General features: G+C 47.5%; 1 protein-coding gene across 2 annotated transcripts in view; it reads left to right on the forward strand.

Moving 5' to 3' along the window:
* Positions 1 to 26,133, forward strand: part of PAPPA2 (pappalysin 2) — a 303,379-nt gene that overhangs the window by 170,864 nt on the left and 106,382 nt on the right. For both annotated transcript variants that reach the window (XM_088461902.1, XM_088461901.1), the window contains exons 4-7: positions 531 to 676; positions 6,949 to 7,242; positions 21,404 to 21,596; positions 22,008 to 22,129. In XM_088461902.1, the coding sequence (XP_088318028.1) occupies positions 531 to 676; positions 6,949 to 7,242; positions 21,404 to 21,596; positions 22,008 to 22,129 (755 nt within the window). The remainder of the gene's footprint in view (positions 1 to 530; positions 677 to 6,948; positions 7,243 to 21,403; positions 21,597 to 22,007; positions 22,130 to 26,133) is intronic.

Below are 26,133 nucleotides of genomic sequence, written 5' to 3' on the forward strand. Positions count from 1 at the left end.
ATCTATGTGTTGATGAAAACACACTGATACATTACAGAAAATGCATGTAGCCATAGGTATCGTTGTGCCTTATACCAAATTATACTAATGATCACATTTGAATGTATATATCTCTGTTTTTCTTTTATATAACAGCTTCATAGTGGGGTAAGGTGAAATCAGGGAGATTGCTAGGCTCTTCAGGGAGTCAGGGAGATTGCTACTATTTCAAGGAGTCTCCATGACAATCAGGGAAAGTTGACAAATATGGGGTAATGAAAAAGTGTCATCCCTTGATATTCTTGTCTGTTTTCCTAAAGCGCAACTGATCTTGGAGTTGCCCTCTGTTCCCTAGAAGGCTGTATCCAATGCAGTAGTAATGATTTTGCATCTTTTTTTTTTCCTGTAAAGCTTCTAATTACAATATAACACCATATTGACTGATCGTCATACATACATTATTTAATTGCAAAATAAAGAAATAAAAAATAATCATTTACAAAGAAGTTTAATTATGTATCATGATCATTCAGTTTTTTACACCCTAATAGGGCATACATGAGTGTAAAGGAACTGAGGGACGCCTTGCAGCTGAACAACACCTTGTTCCTGAACATTTTCTTTGCTGGTTCCGCAGGGGAGGAGCTAGCCGGAGCAGCCACCTTGCCTTGGGACAAGGATGCCCTCAGCTTTCAGGGTAAGTGATGGCGATATTTTAGACAAATGGTGGTTACCCTGCTAAATTGCATTTTCCTTTTTTGCATAAAAACATAGCATGATACATTGTGTAGGAGTATGGTGGTATTCTTTCTTATTTGCAAATAATATGAATAATTTATCCTGCTGTCAGCGTCTCTGTGCTGCACTGCCGCCTCTCCCCCTCCCACAGATCACATACCATTACCGTCAGAGGTGGGTGGAGGGCTTGGATCGTCATCGGAGTTGCCCTGCGAGCAACAGCAGTGCAGGTCAATGAACTTGGAGGATTCCCCCCTGTGCGGAGACATCGGCCGCACCGCCTTTCGTACGGCTCTGCCTGCTGTTTTGTTTGGATAAACATGTTAATCTGATACTCTCATGTCATCCAACATGACCCCTTCCACCAGGTACAAAATGCTCTGCTCCTGGACTTCCCTCTGTGTGATTGTCATCACCTGTGGTGAAACACCTTTCTTATCAATTAAGTAGTTCAACACAGGTGGGTGCAATCATAGATTAAGAGGGAAGTCCAGGAACAGAGCATTTTGGACCTGATGGAAGTGGTTATGTTAGAGCGTCTGTGTCATTAGAGGCTATGGTGGATACATTGGTGCTCTTATATAAACCAGGCATATGAATAAGGCAGCAATTGGTACAAGTTTGTGCCTCCTTTTTCAGTAGTAAGAAAAAGTAACACTAACCCTACAGTATTTCTGGAAAAGGAGGCACCAACTTGTACCAACTGCTACATTATTCATATGAAGCTGCAAGATGCACCCCAATTAAAGGTAGAGAACAAGACCTGAACTCACCTAGCTCATAGTTGGTTGAAAGTTTGTGTTTGCAGAGGGAAAATGGCTTTGATCCTTTATCAAAGTAAGAAACAAACACCCTTAAAAATACACCCTCCCCACACCTTTGTCTTATTTTAACAATCTGGCTCCACCAAATTAAATTATTGTTTTACAATGCTCAGCAAAATAGTGTACTCAGAGAGGATTGGGTGGAGCAAGAGCACCTTTTGTTAAGCATGGAATAAATGCCTTCGACCATTGATGGTTTATCACTGAAAATCACCGGTTTTGCCATCGATGGCGGAGGTTTGATGGTTACCAGCCATCGATGGCAGAGATGATCCAATGTTTTTTCCCCCTGCCCGCTGCACTTAACCACGTCCCAGTCACATCTCTTAGCCACCACCCCCTTACCTGATTGGCCTGCTGTCTTTGTGGGACCAACAACAGGAATGTCTATCAAATGCTTTAAACCATCAAGGGTACACCATCTGCCATCCATGGTAAACTCATCGATGGCCGTCCCTAGTACACAGTAAGTTACTTTACTTAACAAGGACTGTGCCCATGCTCCACCTAATTCCTCCCATCAGGCATTGAACTTCAAATTTCTTGTCTGCAAAGACCACCTGCTATGGTTGTGTATATATCCCCTTCAGTAGATGTACCTGGAAGTGACGTTGTGTGAGGGCGGAAGTGCGGTTCCATGCCCATAAAGGCCACCAAAAGAAAGAAATTTGTACACTTGCAGGCTCGCTTCTTACGCCACGCTATGAAAATTTACACTGTGCATCAGCTTTCTTGTGCTTTGTAAATTACCACGATTGTTTCTTTAAGTATTGGGTAAATTTCATCCTTTAATAAGTAATGGTTTTCTAAGTGCTTAGTGATTTATTTTTCTTTATTATTCAGTCTTCTCCTGAAAATGTTCTTATTTAAATTATAGACACGCTATTTAATTTCACACTTCTAAAAAAAAACACAGACTCTTCTGTAATTACAGCTGGAAGGGAAGTTACTGGAATAAGACCAGATCAGTGGACAATGTAGAGCCAATTTAATTACATCAAGAGGGATGGATGCTCGAGACATTAAGCATTTCATTGTGGTTAAAAGTCACTTTGTATTGCACTAAATGACCATCAGGATGCTTCAGGTTTAAGCGCATGAAACTTCAATGTCATACGTAGTGTCCCTATCTATTTTTATTAGAACACTGGTTAATTCTTTCTGTCGCACACTGCAGTGTCTGAGTATATTGCTATGGATGCTGGTAGTTTGTATTTGTTACAGATTCAGGGCCTGATTCAGCACTGCATTGCTTAATGCAGATTGCCGATGTTTTGGAATCTGCGCAGGCGCCAGACCTGTTCTGCGCATGTGCAGAACGGGTCTGCGAGGCCGCACGCAAACTGGCAGCAGACTGTTAGTGATTGACAGTCTGCTGCCGTTTGTGGGCGGGGAGGGGGCGGTGATGGCCTCAGCTTTGTGAAACGGAGGCATGTCGCCGCCGTTGCGAGGGAGGGAAGAAGCCAGCATCTCCGTTGGGTGACAGAGATTTCCTGGCCTCTTCCTCTAAACTGCGGCGGCCGGCTCCGGGACCCCATGGGTCACCACAGCCAGTCTATGATACGCAGATTAACTGATGCTCGGTTAAGCAATGCACAGGGGGCATGATGCCTTCTGTGCATTGCCATATCTGCAAAGGATCACAATTGCAAAGCTGCCTGAGTGCATACATCATATCTATAGCCTGCGTGCATACATCATATATCTATAGCCTGAGTGCATACATCATATCTATAGCCTGCGTGCATACATCATATATCTATAGCCTGCGTGCAGCTTTGCAATTACGATCCTTACAGAATCAGGCCCTCAGTCTAAATCTACTATACTTCTACTCTTTATATTTAAAGGGCCAAATTCAATTCAGTGTGCTGATGCTTACAATCTATAGATTGTAAGCTTGCGAGCAGGGCCTACTTACCCTTATGTATGTCTTTTATGTATGTATGTCTTTTACAACCCAGTATAATGTTAATTCAAATTGTAAAGCGCGACAGAATTTGTTACGCTATATAAGAAACTGTTAATAAATAAATAAAATGATGAATAGCCGTGGAAGGGAGCTCCCGAAGCTATTCAATACACTACGCTGTTTGGGCAGCTAAAGGATTTCTTCTCGCACCCCCCTGAGGAGAAATCCGACAAAAGTGCTGGGCGCGCAGCTGTTTGCCGGCTTAGCGTGGCGCTAACAGCCGCGCGCCCTGCACTTTAGTCAGAGAATGCCGGTTACAGCGCATTAACACCCAGGTTAAGTCGCGAGAACCGGCATTTTCTGACTTAACCAATTCCCGACCAGGCACACAGCGCGTTGTATTGAATAGCTGGGGGAGCTCCCTCCCGTGCCTATTCATCATCGCACTGAATTGAATTCGGCCCATTGAGACATCATCAGTTCCTTATTATTTTTTTAAAAAAATTGGAGCATGTTTCAAACAGTTTCAAGTCAGTAATATATTTTGGTCAAGCTGTAACAATCCTATTGCTTTGCCCGAGAGCTGAGTGATGCGGCGGCTGCCCAATCTGTTGCACACGTGGGTGGCAACGGTCCTACTGAAGAGGACAGTTGGAGACTTTACCCATGGCAACCATTCAGCTGCTAGCTATCATGTTATAGAATGGACTTGATAAATGATAGCTACAGTAGAAGCTAATTGGTTGCCATGGGGAACTTAAAACGATTTTATGCATCTCCCTTTTTATGAGATCTGATCATACGTCAGTCAGGCAGAGGGCACATCAATTCCAGCATCGGTGGAGACTGTTAGTGTGGTCAGAAGATGGCCATAGACCACAGATCCTGTCGATTTCAATACGACTGGTATTGGGAATTACTGATGTTTTTGGCCACACACAACAATGTCAATAAGTCACAATGGGGACGATTGAAATGTTTTGCCCTCAGCTTTTTCTTTTAAGACGCCTGACGGAGCACTTCAATTGTTGCTCCATCAGGACGCGATAGCCGGCAGCATTTCTGCTCGCACCCTTGGGAGGGTGCGAGCAGAAATGTGTGTGAAACCCCTGCAGTTAGCACGCCCTAACCAGAACTTTAGATGGGTTTATCCATTTTACACAGCTAAACCTGGGGCAAAGAGGGCGATAATTAATGAGCGCCCAGAATAATTCAGTTGCAACACCAGGCGCTCATTAATTATCACGGCTTAAAAAACATTTGAATCGCCCCCAATGAATCACAAATAGGGGTCTATGTACTAAGCCTTGGAGAGAGATAAAGTGGAGAGATATAAAGTAGGAACCAATCAGCTCCTGTCATTTTTCAAACAGCCTGTTACATGACAGTTAGAAGCTGATTGGTTGGTACATTATCTCCCTCCAAGGCTTAGTACATAGACCCCTAAGTCACTTCAGCTACAGAAATCTTGTGAATCTGTACATGCAAGATTAGCAAATAGGCAGTAACTATTAGGGGCAGGGCCGTAGCTAGGGAGGTGCGGTCGGTGCCGCCGCACAGAGCAGAACATCCCTGAGGGCGGAACCGGCAGCCCACCTCAAGTGCCGCTGTAGCATGAAAGTCAGCGCAAGCTCAGTGTCTAACACTGGCCGCGCTGGCTGAGGGAAAGAAGGGAGGGCTACAAGCTGTTTGGGGCCAGGTTTTAAATCAAAGCGGGACACGCTGTGTTGCCTGTGTGCACTGTGCCGCAGCAGCCAATCACCGCCGGCGGCATCTTCTGCTCACTACATCTCCCAGAATCCCCATGGTGCTTGTGGCTCCTTCTTCCTCTCTGTCCGCTTCTGCAGCTGCCGCCCGCTCCTCGGACAGTGATTCTCCGTGCTCCCGGCTCCGGTCCTTCTCCCTCACACTCTGCTCTCGCCCAAGCCTAGCCACTCTCCACTCACTGTGCCTAAGGCTCCGTTCTGTGGGGATGTCGGATCCAGATGGGGGAGGTGTCTGCCGCGGTGCGGAACACTGCGGATTCGTCGCGCTGGCAAATCGGATCTGGACTGGAAGCTGATGCCGCTGCTGCTCAGTTATACATGGTGCTGCTGGAGAAAGATGCCCTGCAAGGTGAGGGACCATGTTCCTGGCTGGCTCTGTGGCCCCTTCCCCTGGTAATATTGGCCAGTTGTGTGCCCCCCCTCCCCCAATCCTGACTTTGTAACAGTGTATTCCTACACTATCCCCTGACTGTTAACTGTGTGCACCCCCTGCCTTACCAACAGCACTGCAGGTATAACATGTATAAGGGTCACTACTGTGTAGCGTAATATGTATAAGGGGTTTTATGTGGCATAATGTGTATAAAGGGGTACTACTGTGTGGCATAATGTGTATAAGGGGTACTACTGTGTGGCATGTGTATAAGAGGCTCTACTGTGTGGCGTAACATGTATAAGGGGCTCTACTGTGAGGTGTAACATGTATAATGAGGTTTGGAGTACTACTTTGTGATATAATCTGAAGAACAGACACTACTGAGCGGTGTAATGTGAATAATGGACACATGTGCGGTGTAATGTGAACTGGTCTGGTACTTTTGGTGTGGCCACATCCCATCTTGGTGAGGCCACGCCCCCTTTACTTTTTGGTGCATGCATTCGCTGCGCACTATCCCTGTTTGAAATATAGGGGGGGGCACCAATGTCCTTTCTGGCACAGGGCACCAAAATGCCTAGCTACGGCTCTGATTAGGGGTATATTAGTTGTGGGAAGGTCATCTGCCGTTTGTGTACTAGAAGCTAATCTTAGTGCTGATCTAGTGCAATCTTTAATTAATTTAACCATTCATTGGTAACCTGTACAGTTTTGGGAACATTTATTTCTGAAATAAGATCCAATTAGATCAAGCAAAGAAGACAGTGTGACTAATATACCCATTATACCATATAGGAAGTTGGTTGTCTGAGCGACATTCTATGTAGAGGTGTATTACAAACCACAACCGTCCCACACAGGGTGACACAGGTGTCACTACTCTGCACTGCTATTATTAGTTAGACTCTTGAAAAGGCCACATGTTCTTATAGCCCCTCCCACTTCAGACCACCTACACATGGACTTGGGCTGAAATACTCTGTGCTGCTTTTAACATTTGAATTCCCTGTTCTATGTCAATATACAGTATACCAACATATAAAGAAAGGGTACAATAGGTATTGTGACACTAGCCTATCTTACAAAAAAACATACCTGTATAATTTCTACAGGCAGGGGCATTGACATATTAGAAGGAAACATTTGCCCCTTTTCTTCCAGCAAACTGCTCTTAAGATCATGTAGGACTCTTGATCCCAGCAAACCTATTGTGCCTGATCCGTCTAATTCCCAAAGCTAGGCTGGATCTCTCATTGCAGAACTGCTTGTAAAAATATTTATTAATGCAATATGTAATGGGATTAGTGAAGTTGGGAGAACCAGCTATTCAAAACAGCTTATTGTTCTTCACAGGGGGATTAGTCTTGAACCCATCTTATTATGGAATGCCGGGCCTCACCAACACCATGATTCATGAGGTGGGTCATGCCCTGGGACTTTACCATGTATTTAAAGGTGTAAGTGAGAGGGAGTCTTGCGATGACCCTTGCAGTGAAATTGAACCTTCCATGGAGACAGGAGACCTGTGCGCTGACACTGCGCCTACACCGAGAAACAAGTTATGCCGAGATCCAGACCCAACGAATGATACCTGTGGGCCAATGTCTTACACTGGAACTCCTTATAACAACTACATGAGCTACACAGGTGAGACTTTATCCAGTGATGATCTTATCTGTTACCGACAAAGACAAAATATCTGTAGTAAAGTATAGTAAAGCGACCCCGCATTTGCCATGTCACCTCAGTCTGTCTGCTGCTCCCTCCCCCTGCTGTGTCCCACCCCACCCCATCTGTCTGCTCCTCCGCTCCATCCCACCCCTGCTCTGTACTCTCCCATCCCCTCTCTGCTGCTGATCCCCCCCTATCCCACCACCGACTCTGCCCCACTCTTTGTCCGCTCCTCTGTCCCGCCCCACCCCCTGTTTATATATAATGAGGGGGCATCTGTGCTGTATTGCTGTTTGTATTTGGATTACTAGTTCCCCTGCAGGAAAACATCAGGCGTGTGTGTGTTATCACTAAGCAACTGACTGTGTTAACCCCTGTTATTATATTGATATATTTGGTTACAACAAAGATTAATTATATATAGTGATTGAGTATTCTTGTGTATTGTAATGTTCCCACTCATATTATTAATGACAGCGTTCTTGATGTGGTTCTCCACAGGATATCCAGGTAAACCGCAGGGGTTATCATTTAATTCCCAGTATTTATGCATCAATTAATTGAATTAAGTCAGAACACCACACGACAGGTAGATGATTCACCAGCTAATGCTGTTATTAAAGTGGACCTGTCACCTACTGTACGCATCAATATGTAGTACTGGTCCCTAGAGAAATGACAGAGTACATATTCATGAATATTACTTATGTCTACAAAGTGGATGCCACTATTGTGTACAGATTACAGGTCCAATTTAAATTGTTTCAAACCTAACCCAGAATTACTTGGTCATGTTTTATACCTTCACCCCAGAGGGGAGGTCTAATGCCCAGATTTTTCAACTTGTTATCACTCATTGCTAATCTTAGATGGTGCTCCAACCAATCAGCTCCTGTCATGTTTTTGAAAAATGACAGTTAGGAGCTGACTGGTTGGATCTAGAGATGAGCAGTTCAGTTCTACTCGTTTTTTTCCCGACAAAGTAGAGCAAGTTCGGATTTATCTTATTGGCTATTCAAAACACGTGAGAGCTGGATAGCCAATAAGATTCATTTTTCAGATCCGAACATAACCGAGCCATGTGCTTCAGAAATGACAGTCAGGAGCTGATTGGTTGGAGCACCATTTAAGATTAGTAATGAGTGATAACAAGAATATCACTCGTTGATAAATCTGAGTCTAAAGTGAGAAGTGGGGTGGTGCACCAACACAAGTTGCATCATTACGTCCCTGGACCGTGAAGTGGGCAGAATCTGGAAGTTGGTCTACACCAGAAGTGAAGTATGACCTTCAATATATAAAATGTATACAGCCTTCTACAGAGGTCAAGATAAGAAGTTATCCATAGATTCTATCTATCATTTATCTAGTACATTCTATGGACAACTACTTCACCTATCCTCTATAGAAGGTTTGACACATCATCCCCATATTGGTCTTCCTGGCTGGATGGCTCCATGCAGTGGTGTAACTATAGAGGGTGCAAGTGGTGTGCTTGCTATGGGGCCCGGGAGCTTAAGAGGCCTGTCGGACCAGCAAGCAACCCCCCGCACCATGCAGAGGTTTTTTCTTTTTTTTTACTTTGAAAACTCCCCAGGTGGCCAAGCGAGCGGTCGGGGGGTGGGGGGGAGCAACAGAGGTCGGGTTGCCAGTGTAGAATGTACAATGATTGTACATTCTACACTTGTCCGGAGGTACCGGAGGCATAGCCTGAGCGTCTGACGTTAGTAAGGGCCAACCATGCATCACGGGGTTGTGGGTAGAAGTGGCCGCCTCTCCGAGCAGCAGAGCCAGTGAGAGAGTGAGTGTTTCTGTTTTACTGCTTCAGCATCGGCAGTGTCAGCGCCAGAGGCTTCTTCTCCACCCAAGCCCCAGGAAGCGAGGTAACAGGAGGGAGAAGGTCCGGGATGGGGTCACTTTGCAACGCAAACTGATATATAGACCTGTTATTGTTACTGCTGCAATATTGCTGCATATATACGTGTAAATAAACATATATACATGTAAATATATGTTTCTACTTCAGGGTCCATAGGGGGTCCACAGGGTTGACCTTGGGGTATAGCTGGATCTGGATCCATGGGCACCACGCAGTTAAAGCTTTAGCTGCTCCCAGGATGCACTTGGGTCCGTCCTCCTCTATACCCCGCCCCCGAGCCACAGCACCTCAGTTTGAGTTGGTGCCCGGCCGGAGTCGGGTCACCTGCGCAGGGGGGCTGCAAGAGCAGCCCCCAAAAGCTTTTTATTTAAAAAAAATAAAAATAAATAAAGAGCCTGTTAGATGTTTTAAACAGAGGCTCTCTAGTGTGGCAGCGACAGGCTGTCTATGCAGACGCCCACGCTGCCGCTCTCCTTCCCCGCTGGCGCCGCAACGCCAGTACTGCACTGGGGATCGCGGCAGGGGGGGGCCAGAGTCCGTACTAGCCGGACTCTGGGTACCTCCCTGGACTGCTGCCGGAGTCGCCGGGGATAAGGTAAGCCGCGAGTCGCCGATTAGCGGCGGCTCGGGGGTATTGCCTGCAAATGCAGTCCTTTGCCCCCGGTCCTAGGGGACAGACCGGGGGCTGCTAACGGTGGCGGCGGGCTCCCCCTCTGAGGAGGAATACCCCATGGGACCACTAGACCACCAGGGATATATTGACAAGCAGGAAGCCGGCAAGCCCTGGGGTTAATAGGCTAGCCAGGGGAGGAAGCCTTCCCTGTCTTGCAGCTCCTCCCCTCAGCTCAGCGCGCCTTTCAGCACGCAGTCTGGCGTCGCTGAGCTGCAGACTCTTCGGCCACTCCTCCTCTGAGGTCTCTGGTGGCCATTTTCTCTGTGGCAACGCAGATCTCAGGGAGCACGCGGACCGGTCCCCCTGTGTACCTCTCCCCCGATTTAAGGACAGCGTACACAGCACTATAGCCCTCCCAGACACTGAATCTGGGCAGGTTGATTGTAGTGGAAAGGTGCAGTGAGTATATCTTCTCTGCATGGTATGTGACTTTTGCTAGTGCTGCCTGTCTGTGCTTATTTTCCACTTACTGTCAGCTTATACCTGTCCCTTTACTTCTCCTACAAGCCCTACAGGTGTGTGGGGGAGGGGCATTTCTACAGACCTCACCTATATAAATCACGTATTTGTGAGGTTCGTCACATACAGTTGTGTGCTACACAGTGCCATATTGTGGGCTGTTGTTCAACACACCGGTGAGTGCGTTTACTTCTGCCCTGTTGCCAGATATATATTTTTTGTCTATATAATATATTCTGTCATGTCAGACGAGGAGGTTGAGCGCTCAGTGGCTCCGGTGTTGGCCTCCTGCGGACGCTGTTCTGCAGGAGTGGATAGGGAGGATTTGTCACAGGATGGCCTGTGTAGTCGGTGCCAGGTGGCTCCTTGCCCATCCAGACCTTCTCTGACGCAGGAACCACCATGGGCGATGTTTTCTCAAGTGCTGGTGTCTATTGCGGACCGTCTGTCGGTCCCGACTGCTCTCCCTACTAGGTCGTTACTCCAGCCGACCATCCCCCATTCCCCGGGTGTCCCGCAGTTATTGCAGAGTCCTCCTGGGTCTCAGTCTGTGGGTCCATATACAGGGTTGCCTATGTATATACAGGCTTCCCCTGTGCCGCAGCAGCCTGTGGTACCTTTTCAGGCCCCTATGGCGACTCCTCCACCCTGGGTGGATGTGTTCTCCAACTCCGTGCAAAATTTGGCAGCCGCATCCTCGGCTTTTCAGTCAATGTTGCAGACTGACATGCCTTCTAGGGTTTCAAAACGCCCACTCATGGCGCGGGCGGCTCAGGTATCGGACTCAGAGGGTTCCTCAGATGATGGGGAGGTCCCTGATGACACTGACTCGGACGCCTCGGTCCAGGAAATGGATACCAAGTCGTCCATTAATGTGCGAGCACTGGTTAGGGCGGTGCGAGCCATTCTTGTTATAGAGGATGAGGCACCGGCTCCTAAGTCGAAGTATCCTAGTTTCAAAAAAACTAAGGTGGCTTCTGCGGTGTTTCCCCTGTTGGATCAGTTGACGGATCATATGGCGGTAGCTTGGCAGGCGCCCAGTAAGAGATTCCTTCCTCAGAAGCGGTTGGCTTCTAATTATCCCTTCCCTGAGGCACATTGTAAAAAATGGGAAACTCCACCGGCGGTGGATTCCCATGTCACCCGTTTAACTCGGGGCGCTACCTTACCATTACCGTCTATATCCTCGCTGAAGGATCCCACGGACAGGAAAGTTGAGACTTGCTTAAAGTCTATTTACTCCCTCTCCGGGGCGGTGGCCCGACCGTCCATGGCCATCTCCTGGGTTGCCAAGGCCATTGAGGGGTGGGCCAATGCATTGGACGATACCTTCCCGGACGACGCTCCGGATGTCCAGAGGGCGTTGTTGGGACAGATGAGGGACGCTGCTTCTTACATTGGGGACGCCTCTTTAGATGCTAGTCTGCTGACTTTGCGGGTGTCGGCTGCAGCGGTGTCTGCCCGCTGATCCTTATGGTTGCGGTCCTGGAGAGCGGACTCTGATTCAAAGAAAGGCCTGTAGGCCTTACCTTTCAATGGGAAATTACTATTTGGTCCGGACTTGGACAAAATAGTGGATACCCTGGCTAAATCCAAGTCGGCTTTCCTCCCTTCGGCGGCACTGCCTGCTAAGGTTCGGAGTTCGGCTTTTCGTTCCTTTCGAGTTCACTGTAAGGCAAAAGGTCAGTCCTTCCCGAGACAGTCGGCGAGTAAGACTGCCTCTAAACCCAAGAAGCAAGCCTGGAGTGCTCGGCGCCCTTCTTCCAAGCAGGAAGATAAACCTGCGGCCTGATGAGACGGGCCTCCCTCTGGGGGACCTCAGAGTGGGAGGCCGACTTCTTCTATTTGCCCAGTGCTGGCACAATACCACCACGGATGCCTGGGTTCGAGAAGTGGTCTCCCAGGGGTACGCCCTGTCTTTTCGGCACAGACCACCCCACCAGTTTTTCTGCACGAGTCCTTCTCAGGACAAGACCAAGGCGTTACAGATTCAGGAGGCTATAGAGTCCTTGCTGAAAGCAGGGGTCATTGTTCCCGTTCCTCAATCACAACGAGGGACGGGGTATTATTCGTCTCTGTTTCTGGTGCAGAAACCCTATCCTCAACTTGAAGTCTCTGAACAAATTCCTCAGAGTTCCCAAGTTCAGGATGGAAACGTTACGTTCCATCATTCTGGCGATGGAACCGGGGGATTACATGGTGTCCCTGGATATCCAGGACGCCTACCTCCATGTTCCGATAGCACCTTCGCACCAGCGGTATCTGAGGTTCGCTATCCTTCAACACCACTATCAGTTCCGGGCGCTACCCTTTGGTCTCTCCACAACACCGAGGGTGTTCACGAAGATTATGGCGGTCATGGCCGCACATCTTCGGAACTAGAATGTACGGCTGCTGTCGTATCTGGATGACCTCCTGTTGCTGGCGAGCTCCCCGAAGGTACTGCTTCAACATCTCCACCTGACGATCGCTTGCCTGCAAAGTCCTCCCTGATTCCATCACAGCGGATGGTTAATTTGGGAGCCCTGCTGGATTCGCATCAGCAAAGGATCTTCCTGACTCCGGAGAAGGTCGCCTCCCTACAGCTGCGGATACGCAGTTGCCTGAGCAGTTGCCGCCTGTCGGTCCATTCAGCTATGAGAGTTCTGGGGTCCATGGTGTCAACATTCGACATGGTGGAATTTGCCCAGTTCCATTCCCGGCCCCTGCAGGGGCTGATTCTATCGGAATGGAACGGGTTACCTCACCGGATCCGATCTCAGGTGCTGGTGTTGTCTCCGGAGGTTCGGCAATCTTTGGCTTGGTGGCTTCAGACAGCTCATCTGGTCGAGGGGCGCCCCTTTTGGATCCCGGACTGGGTCCTGCTCACGACGGATGCCAGTCTCCGGGGTTGGGGGGCAGTGATCGGCTCATTGTCTCTCCAGGGTCGTTGGTCTGCGGAAGAAGCACTTCTCCCCATCAACATCCTGGAACTGCGGGCAGTATACAGGGCCCTGCAGTCGTCCGGTCCCGCTCTTCACGGAAGGGCGGTACAGGTGCAGTCCGATAACGCCACCACGGTGGCGTATATATCAACCACCAAGGAGGAACTCGCAGTCGGGCAGCGATGTCGGAGGTGTCTCGCATCCTGACTTAGGCGGAGTGTCACATTCCAGGGATCTCGGCGGTCTTCATCCCCGGAGTCCTCAATTGGGAAGCGGACTTCCTCAGCCGTCACGACGTGCATCCCGGGGAATGGTTGCTTCACCCAGAGGTATTTCAGCTACTCGTGGACAGGTGGGGACTGCCGGAGCTGGACTTGATGGCCTCCCGTCACAATCACAAGTTGCCCATTTATGGGTCAAGGACAAGAGACGCAGACGCAAGTCTGGTGGACACGCTGTCGGTGAAATGGGCGTTTCAGCTGGCGTATCTGTTTCCTCCGATATCCCTACTTCCTCGGGTTCTGCGGAAATTCAAGCAGGACGGCGGCACGCTCGTGCTGGTGGCTCCGGCGTGGCCCAGACGTCCTTGGTACTCCGATCTCAGGAGCCTCTCCATCGACGCGCCGTACCTTCTTCCTCAGCGTCGGGACCTGTTGTCTCAAGGGCCCTGCCTTTACCCGGATCTGGGTCGGCTGTCTTTGACGGCATGGCTCTTGAGACAGCCGTCTTGAGGTGTCGGGGCTTCTCCAGTTCAGTTATTGGTACCATGCTCAGGGCACGCAAGCTTGCTTCAGCACGGATTTATCACAGGGTGTGGCACACTTACTTTCAGTGGTGTGAGTCCAGACATTATGATCCTCAGGTGTTCCGAGTTTCTAGGATCTTGGAATTTCTTCAATCAGGATTGGACCTCGGCTTACGCCTTGCATCTCTGAAGGTTCATGTGTCCGCCTTGTCCGTGTGGTTTCAACGGCGGATTGCAATACTGCCGGATATTCACACCTTTTTCCAAGGTGTTCTCAGGATCCAGCCTCCCTTTGTGCCTACTGTGGCTCCTTGGGACTTGGTGGTGGTTCTACGGGTCCTGCAGGGTCCTCCGTTTGAGCCTCTTGAGTCGGTGGAGCTCAAGTGGCTGACATTTAAGACTGTTTTTCTCCTGGCTTCGGCCAGGAGGGTGTCTGAATTGGGGGTGCTTTCCTGTCGCCCTCCTTTCCTGATTTTTCTCCAGGACAGAGCGGTGCTCCGCACTCGTCCTGAGTTTTTGCCCAAAGTGGTCTCGAAGTTCCACATTAATCAGGAACTTGTTGTGCCAGCTTTTCAGTCCCCTGATCTTTCAGCTGGTGAGACTTCCTTAGATGTGGTCCGGGCGCTTAGAATCTATGTGGACCGGACGGCTTCGGTTAGGAAGTCAGATTTGGTTTTCACAAGAGGGGTTGGCCTGCCAACAAAAGTTAGCACCTTGGCTTCGTTCCGTTATTTGTGAGGCTTATGCACAGCAGGGTTTACCTGTGCCAGCCTCTGTTAAGGCTCATTCCACTCGTTCTGTGGGTCCTTCTTGGGCTGCTAGACGTGGCGCTTCTGCTGTTCAGCTGTGTAAGGCGGCCACTTGGTCTTCAATTCGAATGTTTTTGAGGTTCTATGCGTTTGACACCTTCGCCTCTCAGGATGCATCCTATGGGCGCCGGGTGCTCCTTTCAGCACAGGAGAGTCCCCGCCCTTAGTTGAACTGCTTTGGGACATCCCCAAGGTCAACCCTGTGGACCCCCTATGGACCCTGACGTAAAAAACAAGAGATATGGTAAGAACTTACCTTTGTTATCTCTGTTTCTACGAAGTCCATAGGGTCCACAGGGTGCCCGCCCTGACGCACCTGGCTTCAAATGGGCTGTGTGGCTGGTCACCGGTTTTCCGTCTCCCATTTCTGTGTGTATGGTTTCTTGTGTGTTCCAGTCTTCCTTCTCTCTGTTTAGTCTCCTCCTCCGGCCTTGGCTGCTTACCGGCTGAGGTGCTGTGGCTCGGGGGCGGGGTATAGAGGAGGATGGACCCAAGTGCATCCTGGGAGCAGCTAAAGCTTTAACTGCGTGGTGCCCATGGATCCAGATCCAGCTATACCCCAAGGTCAACCCTGTGGACCCTATGGACTTCGTAGAAACAGAGATAACAAAGGTAAGTTCTTACCATATCTCTTGTTATATGCTCTGTTTGAGACCTGAGTTGGGGGGGGCCTTAAAAATTTTGCTTTGGGGCCCACAAAGTTGTAGTTACGCCCCTGGCTCCATGTCCACAGATAGGTTCTCTCTTACCAGGGAATTCTGTAATGCATTGGTAGTGGTGGTTTTAGTCCTGTCACTTCCCTGCTCCCGTGTCCCCGACATCAAACAAGGCTGCTAAATACAGCTGGTTACCTTAGTTATGAAAGCTGGCCGGCTGAATAACCTATTACAGAATGTGTTTCTCTAAATACACACCTTTTTATATTAGTGTACAATTCAATCCCTGTGTTCCTAAATGAATAATCTCCTATGCAAAAAAAGTCCCCCCACACTTGCATAAGGAGAACACCCCCCAACAAAAAAAGGGATCTGAATAGCATTAGTGTCTCAAAGAACCCAAAAAGTTTAAATGTTGATTTTCAATGACAAAACAGCACAAAAAAGAAATAGCAATGTTTTCACATTATCTAATTAACAACTGGGAGATCCGAATTAAAAACATTTATTCAGGAGATGTTGCCAAATAATAACTAAACTAACTGTTGTGCTTTGCTAAATAACTAGGCTCCAGGGAAACTATTCTGAAATATTAACATGTCACTTTCTGGACCATTTCAATACGCCAATTCTTTGTAGTAAAAGGTGACAAAAGACAAACTTTTCTGTAGCTGTTCCCTATTCTGAAATGCTGTTTATTCCTCTTATCTCCTCAAGCATTTCAGTATCAATTTCAATTATATATATCTGAAGGTGGTTTGGAGACCATTGAGAACCCTTAAAGTCACTGGTCTGCCTCTTGGAAAATGTTAGAGTGCACCTGCCGCACGCAGCGAAGGCAGCCATTTTGTGGGCTGAACCAAACTTCCCATCAGTTTACTATAACTCTCCCCTCACTATATTAGGTTTCAGTGTCCATTGATTCTCCCACCTGTGTCTTCTCTTGCTGCTGCTCGCTGAGCTCTGATCTCTAAACACTGCAGTGCACTTCCTGGTTGTCACGACCAGGACCGCGGATTCACGGGCAGCGTGGACCTTACCTGTCAGAGCGCACTGGTAGGGCCCTTCCTGCAGGAGTCCTGGCTTGTGGAGATGATCCTGGGCCTGGAGATCAGGCAGAGTGGCTGGCAGAACAGCAGGCAGTGCATTCCTGAGCAGCACTAGCGATCACTGGGCGCCACCATCTTGGATCCAGGTCACATGTCTATTTTCGACCAATCAGCTTGCAGGTTGGGTTGGAGGACTACCAACCAATCCTGCACTACCTGTGGGTACTAAAGGGCTGTCAAGAGGCTCTTTAGTTGCCAGTGCAACGTGTTACACAGCCTAGCTGTGTGTTAGTTCCTGTGCTCCCTTGCTTGTATTGCTGCAGTCTTTCGTGATCTAGCCTGCTCTCTCTGCCCATGTTCCAGCTCGTTCCACCCCTGACTCCGGATTGCATTCTCCAATTGCCTGTCTGATAGAGGGTCCTGCCGTGCCTGAAGGTTCTGTGTCCTTGTACGCCTCCAGTCCCGGCTCCAGTGTCTGACGTACCTCGTCTCCCTCAATTGCCACAATCTGAACTTTCTGCGCCTTCCTCCATTCATGAGTCACACCCCATTAAGACCGGCATCTTTTCAATACCAGCAAACGGTCCCACATTCTGCTCCTGTCTCCACTCCGGATCCAAGCTCCAATCAAGTCCTAACACTGGTCACCTGACACATACAAGGTGTCCATCAGTGCACAAGGCACATCCCCCATACTCAGGGCCCTGCCTCTATTAGCTCTCTTCCTGTGCAGCTTACTACCCCCAACTCTGCAAACAGTGGCCCTCATTCAGAGCCGTACGCTCTGAGCAGAGCGCACGCTCTGAATGAGGGCCGTCCTCCATAACTATGGAGCGTCCTCCTGGACGCTCGTATAGCTGTGGGTCACCACCCACAGCCTATACGAGCGTGCAGTTTGATGGCCGCGATGGTCGTGACCATCGCGACCATCGAAACTGCGTACAAAAGCCTGTGGTTGAGTTTTTCAACCACAAGGCTCGGAGTGATTTTGGCTCTATCAGAGTTAACTATAAAAATGATTACAATAAACAAAAAAGATGTTTATAAGTTATAAATATGTTCTTTATATTATTCTAATCATTTTTATATCAAATCTCAGGAGTATGCCTACCCTAACTGCACGTCCCTGCCGGGTGAGGCACTTCCCACAACCCTCTCCCATCCTTATCCCTTTAATGTCATAAAAATAGTCACGTATAGACGACCCTGGCGGTCAGGATGCCGCTGGTCAGAATCCCGACACCCATAAGGATAGAAGGTAAGACTAACCCCTAACCCTAACCTCACAACTAGTGCCTAAACCTAACCTCACCCTCCCCGCACCCTAAACCTAACACTCCCTCACCGGTGCCTAACCCTAACCTAACAACTAGTGCCTAAACCTAACCTCACCCTCCCCGCACCCTAAACCTAACACTCCCTCACCAGTGCCTAAACCTAACCTCCCCCTGAGTGCCTAAACCTAACCTCCCCCTCCCCGCACCCTAAATCTAACCCTCCCCCCTAGTGCCTAACCCTAACCCTCCCCCTAATGCCTAACCCTAACCCCGCACCCTATACCCTCCCCTTAATGCCCGATACTTACCTTTGGGATATCCGCGGTCGGGATTCTGGTGACAAGATCCTGACGTTGTCAGGATTTTGGCGCCGGTATTTCGCCCATCGGCATTCTGCGCGCCGGGATGCTGACCGTTTTTCCTTTACAAATGAATCTATGAACTAAAATAACTAAAATGAATAAAGTGCTTAAAAAGAATAAAACTGACACTTTTATATACTATTAGTGCTGAACTATATGATACTTTCATAGATTCAACGACACATTACACCATAAAAATGTATTCTTTATAGATTCCAATTAATGATACACAACAGGCAATAATAGTTTTCATTACCTCATGGAGCTATTTTCATTTGCTCCTTCATTTACTTATTATTTTATTTGGCTTTATGATGATTTTATTTACTTTTTTCCTTTTAATTTTATTTTTTTCCATAACTTGTTTTTTCGCACACATTGGTTTACCTCAGCAAACAAAGTAAAATGAAGGATGTATTGGGTAGAGGGGCATAGTGCACAGTAACTCATTTATAACTGGCGCATGTCAATTTTGTTTGGCATGTACCTATCTTTGATTTCTGTACTGTGTACAGGTGTGATTACATTTGTGCACATTATAGGTCTGCAGCCCCTTGGAGGTTTATCTCTTATGGGTGTTGGAGGACTGATGTAAAGATACGTGGTCATCAGCACCACTTAGTCACTTCTAATTGGCTGCTTACATATTGACCCCTCCTTCTATAAGGGTTCTTAGTTCATTTGTGTCACAGCTATATTATATCACGTCTTTTATTTGGATGTCTTACTCGTCATGTCCATTTAGACTACTGCATGGAGCAAATTCTACAGATGTGAGGATGTTTGTATTTCTTTACATTGTTTATGGAAAATACTACTTCTGCAGTTATTAGTAACTCTGTCCAGATACTTTTCTCACTTTTGTATATGACAAATAATTACAGTATTGTTTGGTGTGCAAATAGGATACTTCAACATCTACTATTAATATTTCCGAGCCAGATCTCTACGCTATAGTTCGGCATAAATAATTATACACATTTGTGCATTGATCTGAGGCAGATTTACTGTGGCTGGTATTTAGAATTCACACATAAGTACACTTCTTTCATCCTTATGTCTAAGTTTGTACAAATTGTATAGAACTCAAGGGTGTATTTTAGTGTTGAAGCAGAATCAATGCTAAATAAGGTCCTGATCTCCAAGAGCAGACAGAAGCCTTATTTATGTTTAATTACATTTGGAACAGGGGCCTCGTACATCAACTGTATATGTAATTACAATTCATGGAGGCAGCCATTTTGTTCCACTCCACCGAGGAACTATCCTATCAACTCACCAAGTACTATGTTGCAGTGCATCGTTCCTCCATGACATCTCTGGTTCCTACTGAAGTGATAGACTGTATATGAATGTTGCTTCAGCATACGATAGGGCTACCTGCAGGCCCCAATCCATGTTCCTTTTCCAGGGAAAAACATTATTTTCAAGTAAAGCTATTTTTTATTTTTTTTTAAACATTAGATTTTTATTGTTTCAAAACTATAGGGGAAAGGCCTGGGATACAGAAATGAAAAAGGGAAAAGGAGTACATGGGGACAGAAATAATAATAGGTACATTATTTGCATAGAAGATAACAAATATAACATAGAAATATTTGTACAATCCAGATGATACAACTGTTCTTGTCATCCAATATATAGCAATAATACATCGATCTAGCTATCATCAATGACATACAGCTAATCTGAAAGGATACGAACTATAGGCTAAAACCGTCCGAATAGTCAAGGTGTTAAAAAGGACCAGATAGATCAACTCTTCCCATATTATCCATTGGTCTACTTAGATTCGGTTATTTGTCCCCAACTTAAGGTTTGAATCTCATGGTTTGGATTTTGAGGCCCAGTAGTCTGACCAATTTAACCACTGAATCAGCGGGTTTGATGTCGATGAGGAGTAGTATACTCCAGCTGTTTCAAACTCACAGTGAAGTTGGACCTTTTTCTCTATACAGGTTGAGTCTCCCATATCCAAATATTCCGAAATACGGAATATTCCAAAGTACGGAATATTTTTAGCATGACTGAGATAATGAAACCTTTGCTTTTTGATGGTTCAATGTACACAAACTTTACTTAAAACACAAAAGTATTTAAAATAAAGTATAAAATAACCTTCAGGCTGTGTGTATAAGGTTTATATGATGAAACATAAATTAATTTCATGTATGTGCACAAACTTTGTTTGAGCCACAAAATTATTGAAAATATTGTATAAAATTACCTGCAGGCTGTGTGTATAAGGTGTATATAACACATAAATGCATTCTGTGTGTATATTTGGGCCTCATTCCCAAGATATTTCATTATGGCATGCAATTATTCCAAAATACGGAATATTCCGATATCCAAAATACCCCTGGTCCCAAGCATTTTGGATATGGGAGACTCAACCTGTATCTTCCAAAGTGGGGATTATAGGAGATCGCCAGAATTGGGCTATCATTGTTTTAGTAGCTATAAGTATGTGTCCCATTATATATCGTTCATTAGAAGTCAGGGCATCTTTATAAATATGAAAAATAGCTATGACGGGGTGTGGAGAAATAGAAATCTTTAAAATTTTAGATATTAGGATAAATACCCTTTTCCATAATGTAGTGATATAGGGGCATGACCAAAATATGTGGAATAGAGAGCCCACATGACCACAATTCCGCCAGCATAGATTGGAGTGGGATGGTTAAATAATATGCATTCATTTAGGCATGAAGTATTGACGGTGAAGTAACCAATAGTATTGTTCCATATGAGATATACATTTTGATACTTTATAATTGGTTTTAAATATTAGACGGCAGTCCTCTTCAGAGAAGACAAGAGAGATCTGCTTCCCATTTCAGTATTGTTGAAGATTTGTTAAATTCTGTAGGGGTAATTAAGTGGGAGTACCACCATGTGATACCTCCTTTGCTATTAGTTTTATCTAATTGATTAACTAAAAGTTTAGGAAGATCATGGACGATGTGTGGGGAAGGGGTTATACTATGTAACCAGTGTCTAATTTGTAAATATTTATAAAACTCTCTAAAAGTGGTGTTAAATTGTGCGTTAATTTGAGTGTATGGCAGTATAGAGCCGGATGATGTAATTTCTTTAAGGGAAACTATACCCTGTGATCTCCATGTCTCAAAACTTAAATTAGGTATTAGTTCGACCAACCCCTCCAGGGTAAAGCCGGTGGAGGGGAGATTAATATCTGACGTAAAGCTATTTTTAAAGAACGTTTAGCTACTGAATAAATAAATTACAGACAAAGTAGAAATTGACCCTTTTCCTTCATTTTCATTTTCCTTGTCAGATGATGATTGTGCCGATAGCTTCACACCAAACCAAGTTGCCCGGATGCATTGTTACATTGACCTCAAATATCAAGGTTGGACTAGGTCTAAGAAACCTTCCCCTGTTCCTTTGGCACCTATAGTAATTAAACAGAGTCAGGAGTATATCACCATTCACTGGCTACCTCCTATCAGTGGAGAACTGTATGAAAGGTAATGTATATGGACCTATTATTATTATTATTATTATTATTATTATTATTATTATTATTATTATGTAAATTCACCTTACATAATAATAATCAATAATAATAGGCTCATTTGGGCAAATTCTCATTGGAGGCTAACAGGGCATTCTAAGACTTGTTGTTCTACAATAGCAGGGCAGCTATAGATTTCCAAAGCTGGTTTTGGTGATGGTTAGATGAATTAAAGGCTTTTTTTTTGTTGAGGCCCACATGATGTATCTCAATTCCAGAGCATTCATTAACACATTTGTCTTTGCATATGTATCTGTATAAGTTCTTTTCTGTGGTACAATGTTCATTGCTCTTGTTCTGTGCTGTGTCAGTATTGTATGACTTGTATCATCTGCAAACATTGACTATAATTTACAATTTACAGAGAGTCAGGATCTGAGTGTGGGTCCTGTACAGCTGACGGAGCATTTCTGCAATTTGCACACCAGGCCTCCTCCCCGCGTGTGTGTGACAACTTTGGATACTGGACTCCTGAAGAGGCTGTGGGTATGCATCAGTCTTCACAGTGCCAAATATGTGATAACTGGTTTAGAGGGCCCTATTCATCAAACCAAAAGTTTAGTTTTTAAGCAATTTTTTTCTATATTTATGTATCACTAGTGTTCATCAAGACTTAATGCACGAGATATGACTAATATCTCTTCATTATGTCTGTCTCCATTAAATTCCACACTCCCCATATATTAATATGGGGATGTCGAAATTCCTTTATTCATCAAACTCTTTGGATGATGTAAATGTACGCCATCTCCAGATGGCATACAGCCCCCCGAAAGCACTCACAAGCTGCCGTTTACACGGCACAGCAGCTTGTGTAGCAGATCTTCCTGCAGTTGCTGCTGTGCGCTCCAGTGCCCTCGTGTCCGGCAGTGGCCGCCCCCTCCTCCGCTCATCACCCCCTCCGCTGCCTGCTGGTATTGTATTCACAGGCACTTTTGTGTGGTGGTGCCTGCTCCCTCCTCCGGTGTCTCTATCAGTGCAGTCCGATGTACAGTCCCATATACAGTCTTGTCCCTCCGGCTCCATGTTCAGTCTGGTCCCACCGGCTCCCTTCTCGGGCCCCTCGACTCCGGCTGCACTGTGCTCTGCCTGGCGCTGCATCCTGAAGCTGACGGGAAGCGTCTCCCCTCTGTTCCCCGGTGGCACTTGTAAGTAAGCTTAATAATTAACTGTTTATTTACTATAAACAGTTAATTGAAGAAGCACTTACAAGTGCCATCGGGGAACAGACAGAGGGGGATCACTTCCCGTCAGCTGCAGGATGCAGCAGCAGGGAGAACATAGATAAGTATCTTATAAAAAATAAATATATTTTAAATTCAATTACCGCAGCTGTAATCAGTGCTGCGCACGTGCCACTTCTGTGAATGGAAACGGCGCATGCATAGAACAAATTACAGCTGCAGGTAGGAGCAGATAAAGTATCTCTTTTCCTAAAAGCTATCATCGCAAAAATGACAGCTTTTTGGGAATTATCTGCAAAATAATCTCAAATGGTCACTTCTTGACCAGCTATGGTTACCATCTACAGTATTATTTATAAAGATACCGCTGCGGGGTGGTGTGTGTGTGTGTGGGATGGGACCTGCAGTGGTTGGAGGGTGATCTCTGCATTGTGCGGTGGAGAGGGGGCCACGCCTCCCGCTCCGCCCCCAATGCTACATCACGTCCGCACCACGCCCCCCTTATGCTGCACCAGCCCCCCCTGCTGTACCAGCCTGGCATAAAGTCGCCAAGTCTGTTTATTATGCACCAATTTATTACACAGCACTGTACATTGAGGGTATCATGTTACAAATGAATGACATACAGTGATTAGGCAGAAGGTCCACATGGTGACATGACCCTTTCCTCTTCACAGCTTATCACATGGGTAGTTTACTAAACAACTGAGATCCCTGAAATATATGGCAAGTTCAGCAGTCAGCTGAGAGTTTAACCTCAGCTGCATTTGCCTATAGGAAGAACTAGTGATAAATAAAATGCTTTCTCTCTACTTCAGGGTCCATAGGGTATCCACAGGATACCTTGGGTATAGGTGTGACGTCAGTCGCTGGGCACCATAGAGTTAAGCTTTTCAGCCTCCCAGGATGCACTATACCCCGCCCCCGAGCCAAGGCACCTCAGTTTAGTTTGGTGCCCGGCCGGAGTCGGGTGCACCTGTTGGAGTGGGGGCTAGAAGAGCCCCTGAAGCTTTTTCTTCATGCAGCTGTGGCTGCACATCTGGATGAACAGCATGGACAGTCAGTCCTGACGTCCATGCTGTCTTCCCTACACCCCGCCGGTACCAGAACGCCGGTACTGATCCGGGATGCTGGTGGGCATCTGGGGTCACAGCTAGCGGTGACCCCAGATGTTCCGGACCATGGCCGGATTCAAGGGGGACAGAGGTAAGCAGCGGGGTCCTGCGGTGGGTCCCCGCTGATCACATGGTCCTAAGTCCCCAGGCAGGGGGCTCCCTGGGGACTGGCTGCAGCGTGGAGCCAGGCGACCAACCTGCGCTTCCACTACCCCCTGGGACAGCGGACCGCAGCAGAGCGGTAGCGCTGCGGCGTCCTAGGGGTTAAATGCATGCCAGGGGAGCGCGCCTTCCCTGTCTCACAGCCGGCGCCTCCCCCGCTGCACACAGCCCTCTCTGCACTGTGCTGACTGGCCCTGTGTCAGCGCTCCTCCCCCAGGCCAGCCTCCTCTCTGCTCCTCGGCGGCCATCTTCTCCAACGCATGGTGAACGCTGCTGGAAGCACTGGACGGAAGCATCGTGGTCTGGGTCCCCCCGCATACCTCTCCTCCGCTGTGGTCAGGTCTGTGTATGCAGCGCTGTGTCCTACCAGGCCCTGTGTCTGTGTAGTTGAGTGATCAGCGCTGTTAGTGCAGGAATTGATTTTCTTTGCATTGTATGTGACTGTGCTAGCGCTGCCTGTAACTTTTCTTCTTCTAAACTGTCAGCTTTATTACTGTCCCTGTTCTTTCTGCTAAGCCCTTGCGGTGCGGTGCTGCAGGGTGGTCTCTCGCCTATTTAATATATAATTGGTGAGAGGGGTCACATACGTGGTGCCATCATGTCTGAAAGTGATTTTCCCCTCCGGTACCACGTGTAAAGTACCGTTAGTGGAGGGGGAGGGTAGCGTGGAGGGCCTTTGCCGGCAGTGTTTGTCCATGGCGCGGCCTCTTACGGTTACAGCACCGGTACAGGAGCCGCCCTGGGCTTGTTTCGCTCAGGCGCTAACAGCTTTAGTGGGCCAGTTAGCTCCGCAGCCCGCGTTTACTCCGATGGGTTTGTCCCAGCAGTCTGTGGTGTCGTCACCCATGCAGGGTTTCCCACGACAATTGGTGGTACCCCACAGTCTCCCTATTTCCCCGCTCCCGGTTTCTCAGGAGCCAGCGTGGGTTAACTCCCTGACGAGTTCTGTACAGCACTTGTCGGATGTATTGCAAGGGGAGTCTGTGATGCGGCCTCATAAACGGCCGGTGGCGTCTCTGTCCGCTCCTTATGAGGATGACGAAGGGACGTCTGATGATGGGGAGATTCTGGATCCTTACGATCAGGAACCTCTCCATACTAAGGACGCTGATGCTAAGTCCAAAGTATATTTTCCTGGACTTATTCGGGCGGTCCGCACAGCCTTGGTGATTGAGGACGAAGTTCCCCCAGCGGCTAAGTCTAAATATGCCTTTTTCAAAGATGTGAAGGGCGATGCCACAGTCTTTCCTCTTTCGGGTCAGTTGGTGGACCATTTAGTGGAGGCGTGGAAACAGCCTGGCAAAAGATACCAGCCGCAGAGACGCCTGGCGGTGGCTTATCCGTTCGCGGATAATTATTTTGCTAAGTGGGAATCCCCTCCACAGGTGGATTCTCACGTGACCCGTCTTGTCCGTAGTGCCACATTGCCGATGCCATCCATGTCCTCCCTTAAGGATGCTACGGACCGCAAGGTGGAAATCTGCTTGAAGTCCGCTTATTCCCTTGCGGGGGGGGGGCAGCACGGCCGGCTATGGCCATTTGCTGGGTTGCCAGAGCGATGGAGCGCTGGGCGGATTCATTAGAGGCTTCTTTTGATTCCGACTGTCCAGCCGAACAGGCGGAGTTGATTGGCAATCTCCGTGATTCGGCCACTTACATCAACGAGGCGGCTCTAGACATTAGTACTCTGGTGTCTAGAATTTCTTCAGCAGCGGTAGCTGCTCGTCGCACCTTGTGGCTGCGATCCTGGAAGGCGGACGCAGATTCCAAGAAGGGTCTGGAAGCCTTGCCGTTTACCGGAGAAGTTCTCTTCGGTCCGGATCTGGATAAGATTGTGGCCACGCTGGCGGCAGCCAAATCGGCTTGTCTCCCGTCGGCCGCTGCTCCTTCTGGTTCTGGACCATCGTCCTTTCGGTCATCTAGGGCCCAGGGCAGGCCCAAACCACAGTCGTTTCCTCGACAGGCTGGTCCTAAGAAATCGGCCAAGCCCCGGAAGCAGGCATGGATTACCAGACATCCGGCCCCCAAG

The sequence above is a fragment of the Taudactylus pleione genome, unplaced genomic scaffold, assembly GCF_031769625.1.
Source record: "Taudactylus pleione unplaced genomic scaffold, aTauple2 ptg001123l, whole genome shotgun sequence".
In the NCBI taxonomy this organism is placed as follows: Eukaryota; Metazoa; Chordata; class Amphibia; order Anura; family Myobatrachidae; genus Taudactylus; species Taudactylus pleione.